This window comes from Bison bison, unplaced genomic scaffold (genome assembly GCF_000754665.1).
Source record: "Bison bison bison isolate TAMUID 2011002044 unplaced genomic scaffold, Bison_UMD1.0 scf7180017864378, whole genome shotgun sequence".
NCBI classification, from domain to species: domain Eukaryota; kingdom Metazoa; phylum Chordata; class Mammalia; order Artiodactyla; family Bovidae; genus Bison; species Bison bison.
The window spans coordinates 6,697,893-6,709,216 of record NW_011494950.1 but is presented as its reverse complement, the minus strand read 5'-3'; the positions used below and the strand labels follow the sequence as shown (position 1 = coordinate 6,709,216).

Here is an 11,324-nt window from a genome sequence, read left to right as displayed (position 1 = left end):
TCATCCACCATATTCGAGGGGTGTGTTAGGCACAAATGATTTCTAAGGGACTTCTTTGAGAAGAAGCAGATGTTCACAGATCATGAACAGAGTTAAGGAAACATACAAACAACACAAAAACAAAACGATGCTCACAGACATTGACTTTGACCTCCTGCTTAATGTCACCAGGTCTGTACTTTTTTCAGCACATCTAAAATAACAAAGCTCCTTTCTAAGGACTATGTTAGTCACCACATTCCTTAAGATTTACTAACCATTTAGTTAACAATACACAAAGAGCAAGTGTATGTTCCCAAACAGATGATGCTATAGTGTATTTATTTTTTTAAATTAACACCACAGTAAACTACCAACTACAGTGAAAGACACAGAACACACTGGCAACTCCAAATCAAGCTGTAGTTTACAAATTTCATTTAAATGATAAAGATAATAACAACATTAAATGAAAGTGAAAACCTCACTTCTAGACTTAAGTCAGAGATCCAAGTCAGCCTTACAGGAATTTTAGGATAGGCAATTAATGAATGGTTATACTTTTCTAGAAATGAGAAATACTGTAAGCTTTCCCCTACAATGACTGCTTTGAACCTACTTTTTTTCCCCAAAGCATGCAGGGCCTATTTTCAGATGCTTGATTATGGCAAGAAAGAAGAAAAGTAATGATTTTTGGTATAATACAAGCAATTTGTAGAACCAAGCATACAATTTTGCAAAAAACACTGCAGGTTAAAAGAATATTGTAGGTTTCAAGCCATTGCATTACAGTTGAATAATTGTCACAATTAGGTTTTGTAAAATTTAAAACTCTAAGTTTTGAAGTGAAGCAGTAAAACTAAATTCTTAAACAATGATTTTTACCTTCATACAGCACAGAAGAACTATTTTTATTTGGGTTGAAACAGTTATTTACAGCTAACATTGATTGAGTCTTGGTAAAAGTCTGATAACGCTTGAAGAGAAATATCCCTTCAGCTTTCTAAAATATCAATGAACATGTTTGAGGTTAGAGATAGTCATATCTCTATGACTATGGAGATCATAGCCAATGCTAGTCTCCTACCATGGCCAAGCATATGGTGTGTTCTTTAACCTAATTCAAAATTCAAAGCACCAAAATACAATTTAGATTTAGAAAATGGGATCTGCTATTTAATCCTCTGTAATTAATGATTAACAATTTAGATGCAGAGACACAGCTAATGAGAACAGTTTTGATTGGTGCTATTCAGCTCACTTGAGTTGCCTTTTTAAAATCAGAGTTTTGTTTCCACGGAATCCAAGAACTCTTCATAAAATAGAGAAATACATATATCAAAGGAATTAAGTAAAAGTAGGTTAAAAATAAATAATCTTACAACAACATTTGAAATCCTTTAATGATTTAAAGAAAGGAAGACATGTAACACTGAATGCTAAACAAGTCTTTTGAACTTCTCTTGAGATTTTCATATATAGATTTAATAGCATATTTATATATATATATATATTTTACATTTTGCATGTAGGCCAGAGCTGTCTAAAATCTCTCTTCATAGTAGGCTAGAGGGATCTATCAGGAGATAGAATAAAATCAAATCTGAGAAGCGCCTCAGTTCGTTAGAGTATTTCTTTCTGCTTTGACAATCAGCAGGGATCATAAATTTGAAGCAAATCGTGGCTTTTCTGCCTCTGGGTCTGTAGTTAAGACTGAGGGCGCCTCCCTCGGATGAGCGGCTGCTGGTGGAGGGGGGGCCGGGGGGACTCCTCGGTTGGGGGGGATGGCTCCCGATGACATCTGTCGGAACAGGGTGACTCGCTGGGGGACGGTGCCCCTGCCCCCTGCCTGCAGGCCCGAGCCGTGGACCGTGGTCACGGGTTGAGGGATGGAGGCCAGGGACTCGCCCACAGTGGGATGCGGTCTGGAGATCAGGGTGGAGACCTCGTGGGGCAGCGAGGGCTGCGAGGCCGAGAGGGGCCTGACTTCTCGGGTCAGGCTGGTGTTGTGAAGCGCCTGCGTGCTCTTGTGCACTTCGTTTTTCGGTGTGGAGCTGCCGGGGGTCTGTGGAGGTTGGGGTGGCTGCTGGGGCTGCGGTGGCTGCTGAACCTGCTGCTGCTGAATGAGGGACAACTGGGAAGCCGTGGGGGAGGCATAGTGGAAAGTTCGAGTGGCTAGCGGGCTCTGTACAGGAGGGCTGCAGACAGCGGTGGTGTAGGAGCAGGGCGAGAGGATGGCTGACGGCTGGGGGGTCTGGGTGCTGGGGCTGGGGGAGTGCAGGTTGCTATGAGACAGACTGGTGGCTGTGTACACTGGCGGTGACTGTGTCCTCAGGCGAGAGGTCGGGGGAGTAGTTGAAGAGGTGGAATTCAGGGCTGTCATTTGAGGGTAATTGAGGGGAGGGATTGCCTGCACCATTTCCCTGTCGTGTTTCACAATCTGCTTCAGGATCTCGTTCTCCTGATTGTTGAAAACACCCGTGTTCAGATCCTTCTGGAACTTTTGCAGGAGAATTGAATTTTTCTTCCCTGTCAGCGAAAGGAAGATAGGCACTTAGAAAGTCTACAAATGACTGATGACAACTCCAAGCACCAGTGGCTCCTGCAAACAGGACGATGGCAGTGTTTCATTGAAGAAGCTTAAAAGTTGAGCACTTACCTTTAGACACCAAATAGAAACGCACCTCCTGCCTCTCATGCTTCCTGTATCTTTCTGAAACGTCTTACCTTCCACAGGAGTCAAGTTGAAAAGTCTGTAATATGGCAAAAGCCATCTTACTGAAGAAATGGAGAAATGAAGAAACAGCCTGAGGGCTACCCTGAGAGAAAACAGGGCACTTGGAACAGGATGGGTCTGACAGCAAGATTTCAGTTTCAAGTTCCTTTATCAAGAAAAGTCAATGGAAAACATACTATGTGACAAGCACTCTGCCCAAGGCTTTTGTTGTTCTCCAGTTGCCAAGTCCTGTCTGACTCTTTGTGACCCTGTGGAGTGCAGCACGCCAGGCTTCCCTGTCTTTAGGCAGATTTATTTTATTTAATCCTCAACTCTTTGAAGTAGGTGTGCTGATAATTCTACTTCACCTAAAAGGAGACTGGAACATAGAAAGGTTAAGACCAATGCCCAACAAAACATGGTTAATAAGTGACAGAGCTGGGCAAGGAAACCAGTAGATCTGACAAGAGATTGTCTACAGACTATGAAGCAGCAGCATCTGTGTCATATGAATGTTTGCTGGAAATGAAGTCTCCTGGGTCTCACCCACTTGTTGCATCAGGTGCTGCCTTTTACTCTGATGTTTGGGGGACTGTTACATGCATGTCTGAGAAAGAAAGGCCTTTGCTTTTGACCAGTGCCCTATACCAGTGATTCTCTGCTCTATCTGTGTATTTATCTCATTGCTGGAGTGATAAGAGTTACTGATTTCCAGCTGCACCCTAACAACTAAATGAGAATAGCCAGACAAGGATCCAGATTTTGGTACTTTATAATCAGATTTTGTCAGAGGATTCTTATGTGCAGCCAGATAGAGAACTTTTTCATAATCTTTCCTCTTCTGAGAGGTTGTTGTGAGGATCAAGGGGCGCTGATGTATGGCAAGTGCTTAGCTCCTTCTAGAACCTCAATAAGCACTGTCTCTTCTTGCTATTGTCTTTGGTTTGCATTAACAAGACATTCTTTGGAAAAATAACAATTAGCATCAATTGTAGGGTGATGAAAAGGGGGAAAAATAGTGATTTTTTAAATGACATCAATAAAATAATACCCTTGTAAATATGGTAACTGAAAAATAAATCAATTTGCCATATCACTAAATAAAGTATCACATCTAAACTAACAAGGAATATATTTGAATAGAAATGTGGTGTTATATTTTACTTGGCTGCTGGGAAAGGTAATCATTTAAAATGACTGTCAATATGAACAGTTACTTCTCTTTTTACAGAATTGTCCTAATTTCCCAAAGAACAAAGACTTCTACTTTAGTAGAAAATATAAATTCTTACTTAGCATATTCCCTTTATCTACAGTATATGCATTTATAAGCAATGACCCCAAAACTTAGAAGGATACTTTTTTGTGGTCATATGAATAGTCAACATTTCATAATCTGAGTATCTGGGCCCTTGTGGAAAAATACTATAACTTTTAATGCACTGTTGGAATTTTGTGAAGATTAAAAATGCAAATACTGGTGCTCACTTGCAATTTTATTGCCTGTATTATGGAATGAAAATAATTTCATGCAAATTTTTCTTATAAAAATTAATTGTAGTAAATTATATGAGAGAGATGCTCTATCAGAGTAACAAAGTCTCTGTTGAGATACCTTGATTTTGATGCTTTTCAAAATATGGCTAGTTGGCTTAGGAAAAAACTCATATGTTCAGAAATTAGTCTCTGGTTCTACCATGAACACTCACGTACCACAAAGAGGGAAGTTATTTTCAAATTAAGTAAAGATGCTTTCAGGAACACTCATGTCTTTCATGGGCACTGTCTCCTGGACACTCTGTCCTGTTACAGCCTCTAAGTGATGGTTTTTAATATGTGTGTCGTGTCTAGTGTTCATGTGTGCTCAGTCATGTCTGACTCCTTCCAGCCCCATGGACTGTAGCCCTCCTGGCTCCTCTGTCCATGGGACTTCCCTGACAAGAATACTGGAGTGGGTTGCCATTTCCTTCTCCTGGGGATCTTCCTGACCCAGGGATTGAATCCGCATCTCTGTGTCTCCTGAATTGGCGGGTGGCTTCTATTACTCGTTATTATTGTACCACCTGGGAAGCCTTGTTGTGTCCATAATGGTAATGCCCAAATACTACCTTTACTTGTCCTAACCAAATTTCAGATCCTTATGCAGTCTTCTGTCCTACTAATATAGAGGAAAAGAAAGATGTAAAGTGCAGAAGAAAAGCTAACATAACTGTAACATCAATCAAAAGTCCTTACCTTTAATAAGAATGAAGCAGTTGAAGTACCTCTTTGTTTACTTTTCAGTGATCCCAACCCCATCTCCTTTGAGTTCATTGATTCCTTCATCCCTCCCTAACTCTCTTCAACAATATTCATTGTGTACTAGGTACTGTGAATGTAATAGTGAATTAGACATGATCTCTTCATTCATAAAGCTTAGCATCTCTAGAGCAATTTAAATAATAAAAGCTGTACTGTGATGGAGGAACATCCCAGGAGTATGGGAGAACATATCCAGGGTGCTCATACTATTAAGGAGGAGTGGAAGGTCATAGGTTTCTACAGGGAAATGATGTTTAAATTGAACTATGAAGGCTAGTAGAGTTAAGCTGGGAAAGGGAGCAGAGAAGGGTCTGGTCGGGGAGGAGAATTTGGGTGTGGAAAATGAATGCATACCACCTTCTGACATCAGAATGTTCCAGCATATCTTGGGAAGTTAACAGCAAGCCAATCTGATCTAATTTTACAATGGCAATTATTCAGATGTTTAAACTAGTATAACTAGTAAGGCCTTATATATCAATATTTTAATTTGAGAGCAGGAAAGATTTTAAAATAAGTTGATGTTTGCAAAATAAAGCATCTATGTGGGCAGTTCTATTAAGGCTTTTTCTGCTTGAGTCTGTATTACAAACATTAACGTTTCTACTGTGACAAGTAAAATGCACAATTCTTTTCAATTCTTAATATAAGAATAAATGTAATGTTGACCCTTAAAATTAAAAAAAAACTTGTGATAAAATATAGTTTGTAATGTAGACTCATACTATTGTATTTTTAGTTCTATTTTAATGCCATCTAGAATTTGTAATCATTGGTTTTACCTTTTGGTATCACTGAGGAAATCAGACTGTGAAGCTAGTAAAAACAGAGATGAATAAACAAACCTAGAATACTTAGAAGAGAAAGTTAGTGCCTCAGATCTTTCTAGAAATATGGCTACAGCTAATTGCTGTTTCTATGCTAGTTAATAAGCAATCTGTAAACTAGCATTTGGGACTTATGACTGCAAATATATACTCAACCACTAGATTAAAAGTGAATTGTAAGTAAAGAAGAAAATAAACAGTACCTATCCTATCTAATCGGTCAATGGCAACCGTCTCAAAGGCTCTTCTCATCATTGGATATTCCTCCAGGACCTCATTGAAATTGTCCACAGAAAGTGAGTAAAGACGACAATATGTATCAGCTCGAACACTGGCAGTGCGCCGTCCCTTGGTCAGCAAGCAAATCTCTATAAAAACAAAGAAGAAAGATATATTAGGTAATTTTCTTGAAAAGGCCATTAAGACCTACCTCAAAAAAAATGTCTCATGGTTTGAGAAACCAATGATTAGCCACATTTTATATTTTATCAGAAAATCCCTTTTGATAATTAAAAGCACCCAATTGATAATACTTAATCTTAAAATATTCCTTTTTTTAAAAAAAATTGAGAAAAGCTGAAACAAATTCATCTCCCCCAGCTGTCATTTCAATTCCCCTCAAATAACAAAAAGTTGCAGAAAAAAGAATAATAAATATAAAATGGAGTTGAAAACAGGAATAGACCATGCTCAGATAAAAGTTTTTACGAATTTTGGAAGGCAGAGAGGAGATGGTATCTTATAGACAGAAACCAAGTGCTCAAAGTGTTAGTTGCTCAGTTGTGTCTGACCCTTTGCAACCCCATGGACTATAGCCCTCCAGGCTCCTCTGTCTATGGAATTCTCCAGGCAAGAATACTTGAGTGGGTTGCCATTCCCTTCTCCAGGGGATCTTCCCAACCCAGGGTTTGAACCTGTGTCTCCTACACTGCAGGCAGATTCTTTACCATCTGAGCCACCAGGGAAGTGAAAGTCCTATGATCAAGCAAAGTTGGATCATAGTGTCAGATGTATGCATTATAGGAATGCTTTAAGTAGTTCATATATTCCAAATAAGATCAGTATAAAAATTATGTTCCAAATGCATAGAGGAATTTTTCATTTATGTAATTTCTAAGGAATATCCTTTGTTGAAATTTTGATTCCCAATATATGGTAAGCAAATATTTGCAAATTTGGATTCTCGTATTAGATAAAATCAATAATAAAAGTGATGATTTTCTATTTCATTTTCCAAAATTTATTTATTAAAATCCTGTGCATTTTACTTCTTTAAAAAATTTAAAGTAATAGAAAAACATTGCTTCAAAATAATGTATTAGAAAAAAAAGGAATGGAAGTATTTCTGAAATACACACTCCCAACAAAAGAAAATATAGCAAAATCATTATTGCAAAGGGCCTAAATTCACACTCCTCTGAACTTAAAGAATTTGAGTTCATGTTGATAAACATCATAAGTAAATTATGTGGTAGGCATTATGTCCTTGATGTTAGAATTGGATGCATTAATCAAACAATATCTTCTTTTGTGTTCATTATATGCTGGTAATAAAAAGAAAAAATTCGTTTTAGTTATGAATTCATTTAAACTCAATCTGGTAAGAATAATAATATGCAGGCACTGTGGGAGTACTAAAGATACGCATCTGAACCAATCTGGCAATTGAAAAGATTTTAGGAAATGCCACCGAAGCCACCAGTTACACTGTATTGTTCACACTGGTAGATGTTTCAAATTTAATAAACAATATTGTCGTGTGGCCAAGGTGGCAAAAGAGGAAGTCACTAGGTCACCTCTTCCTTCAGGCACACCAAAATTACAACTGCTTACAGAGCAATTATTGATGTGAACGACCGCAAGACTAGCAGGAAAGATCTTCTACAACTAAAGATAAAAAGAAGGAATTAGAGCAAGATGGGTAGAAAAGGCAGACATGCTGTACAGTTAAGTCCCATAACCCTGGGTAGGTGACCCACAAACACAGTAATAAAAATGGCAAAGATTCCTTTTAAGGAAAGGGGAGCCTGAACCTGATGATAAGCTCCCCAGCCTGTGAGTCCTGAAATAGATCCCCGGAAAGTCTAGCTTTAAGGCCAGTGGAACTTACATTCTGGAGAGTGGGGGTGCTGTGGGAAATAGACTCTACTCTTTAAGAATATCTGCAAAACCTCATACCCTCCAACATTCAAAAAGCAGTAATTTGAAGGATCTAGGGTCAAACCTACTAGCTCATCTTTTAGAGTCTCCTGGATTGGCAGGAGGCAACTGGGACATACCCTGAGTACACAGATACTGGTGGCATCCATTTTTGAGAGCTCATTATACCCTAAGGTCACTGGTGCTGGCAAGCACCACTTTGGAATCCTCCTTCTATCTTATTAACACTAGAACCCAGCCCCATCCACTAACTGGTCAGCACTAACCCTGGGACTCTCTGGACCGTGCAGCCAGCCATTCTGGGATCACTCAAACCTAGACAAAGCAGCAGCCAGCAACCTCGACAGTAGCAGGAGTCAAAGTTACATTAGATGATACAGAGGCCTGAATCAGCAAACTGGAAAAAAGAGTAGTAAAAAATCACCCAGTCTGAACAGAAAAAAAAAAAAAAAGTTTTTTTTTAAAGTATAGTTTAAAAGAACTTTGGGACATCATTAAGCTTATTAACATTTGAATTATTAGAATCCTAGAAGGAAAAGAGAGGAAAAGGGGGCGGAGAACACATTTGAAGAAATAATAGCTGAAAAATTCCCTAACTTGGGAAAGGAAATAGACAGTCCAGGTCCAGGAAGCACAGAGAGTCCCAGGGATGATCAACCCAAGGGGGACCACCCTAAGACACATTATAATTAAAAAGGCAAAAATTAAAGATAAAGAGAGAAGATTAAAAGCAGCAAACTAAAAGCAACCACTTACATGCAAGGGAACTCCCATAAGATCATTAGCTGAGTTTTTAGCAAAACCTTTGCAGGGCAGAAGGGAGTGGCACATATATTTAAAGTGATGAAAGGAAGAAACCTACAACCAAGAATACTCCACCCAGCAAAGCTATCATTCAAATTAGAAAGAGAAATAGATATTTCTACAAACAAGAAAAAGCTGAGAGTTCAGCACCACAAACCAGTTTTACAAGAAATGTTAAAGGGACTTCTCTAAGCGAAAAAGAAAAGGACAGAAAGATAAATATGACAGCTATGAAAGAAAAAAATCTCATTCGTGAAGGCAAATATACAATAAAGATAGTAGATCAACCAAATATAAATCTAGTAGAAATGTTAAAAGAATTGTGCATTTAGAAATAACATAGTGTTGTAAGTTTATTGTACATCAATTATTAAAAAAAATATGTAGACATGGAAGAAATGCTTCAACATGCTAATGGTAGTTATTTCTGGAGGATGGGGTTTCTAGGTGATTGTTCTTTTTTATGCCATGCTTTTATGTAGTTCTATTTGTCTGCAATGAACATTCCTTACGTGTAAAATTAGAAAGAAATAAGTGTGATTAAAATTGAAAACAATAATATTGTGAACTGTTCACATTTGTGTGCATGTTTGTGTGTGTGTACCTTTGGTGTGTGTAGGAAGACAAATCTCTACTGGTCAATGTTTAAGTGTATATTATTATATCATTGAATCTAGGCTTTTCTAATCTAAAAAATGTAATAAAAGTATTTTAAACCCTATCTTAAAATTAAATTCCTGTGTCACTATAGTGCTAGTGTTATATACAACTTATGATTGCTAAATTATGTCAAACAAACTGATTAGAAATATTTTTATTGCCATGTGTTGCTTTCCAATCTGTATTGTCATATGGAATGATTATAAGCCTCATGGAAAATGACTTAATGACACATAACAAAGACCTTAAAGTGTATCCATGCTCTAACCAGAAATTTCACTTGACAATCTAGCCTAAGGAAATAGTCTGTAATCAGAACACTGATATGATGATATACACTATGCATTTATGAATGCATATGAAAATATGGAATTGCCTTAAATAAATCAAGAATCAGAATCAAGAATGTAGTAGTTATTAAAAGTAAAGCTTTTAAAGTCTTTGTTAATAATTGAATGGTCATGAAAGCTGAAGTGAGGAAATTAGGATACAACATTGTAATTATAGCATGATAAAAATGATCACATACAGTGTGAGTAATAAAATCTACCAATGACAATAAAATCTTCCAATATGCACTGTTCTTATTGGAAAGTATTCTTTTATGTATATATAATGTTTATATTTTTTCTTTTTTTGACTTTCCTTTATCTAAATTGGTTCTTTTTAATTTAGTTTGTTTTCTGTCAAATCTCAACATGAATCAGCATAGGTATACATATATCCCCTCCCTTTTGAAACACCCTCCCATCTCCCTCCCCATCCCACCCTTCTAGGTTGAAATAACTTTTATTTTTTAAATGTTACTTATAAATTAATATCAAAGTGCACAGAACAGAAAAAGAAAACAAGATAGGAAGGAATAAAAACAAACCTAATAATGGTGAATTACTAGTGTGGAGATTTCCTCATTTTTACCTTTCATTATTTTTAATGTATTTTTATTTTGGCACTTACATTTTTAATTTACAAATGCTTTTCATTTTCCTGTGTTTGTGGCTTTTTCATTATATCTTCCTCTTTTGTTGAGGATGTAATATCATCTATCTTCCAGTAGTTGCTAACTAGTTTTGAATGATGGATATATGCTACAATATGGATGAACCTCAGAATATTTCATAAACACAATGAAAAAAGCAAGCCATGACAGTCCACATAGTACATGCTACCACTGATATAAATAGCAAATCTATTCGGATATATACAGATTAATCCTGGAGAAGGAAATGTCCATTCACTCCAGTATTCTTGTCTAGAGAATTCCATGGACAGAGGAGCCTGGAGGGCTACAGTACATGGGGTCGCAAGAGTACAATACGACTTAGCGACTAATCAACAGATTAATGGTTGCTTGAGGAAGTGGGTGGAAAAGGAGATTAACAGTAAGTGGGAAGGAAGAACCTTATGGGGATGATAAAAACCTGAACCTGTTTGGTTTGCAGTGTTGGCTTCATACTTTGGGAAATTTCTAAAAAGATTGAATTGTTTAAGTGACTGAATTATATATGTAAAACAGGCTGCAATGACAATGTAAAAGAAAAAAATTCAAGAAGTTTTAAAATATATTTTATCTTTATTGTATTATATTTAATTGCTGTTCTGTTTTCTGAATTCTTTCTTCTTACTCTAGAATCATTATTTCTGTCTGTGTGTTTAGATTTTCCCCTTGTAATATATTGAATTTTTTTTCAAGGAACTTATTGATGTCCATTTCTACTTGAGGATGAAAACTCCAGTGATATGGCAGAATATGTGAATATGGAGTTTTTCTTTAACGGTGAAGTTTTTTTTTTTTTTTTATTTTTTTATTTTTTTATTTTTATTAACTATACATCTATTAGAAGTCTCTAAACCCCACTCCCCAAACAATTTTAGTA

General features: G+C 36.9%; 1 protein-coding gene across 1 annotated transcript in view; it reads right to left on the bottom strand.

Moving 5' to 3' along the window:
* Positions 1-1,043: 1,043 nt before the first annotated feature.
* The window catches only part of HCN1 (hyperpolarization activated cyclic nucleotide-gated potassium channel 1), a 387,144-nt gene continuing 376,863 nt past the window's right edge, over positions 1,044-11,324 (bottom strand). Inside the window, exons 6-7 of the mRNA XM_010857188.1 lie at positions 6,027-6,191; positions 1,044-2,508 (exon numbers count right to left, since the gene is read on the bottom strand). Of these exons, the coding sequence (XP_010855490.1) occupies positions 1,640-2,508; positions 6,027-6,191 (1,034 nt within the window). The 3' untranslated portion in view covers positions 1,044-1,639. The remainder of the gene's footprint in view (positions 2,509-6,026; positions 6,192-11,324) is intronic.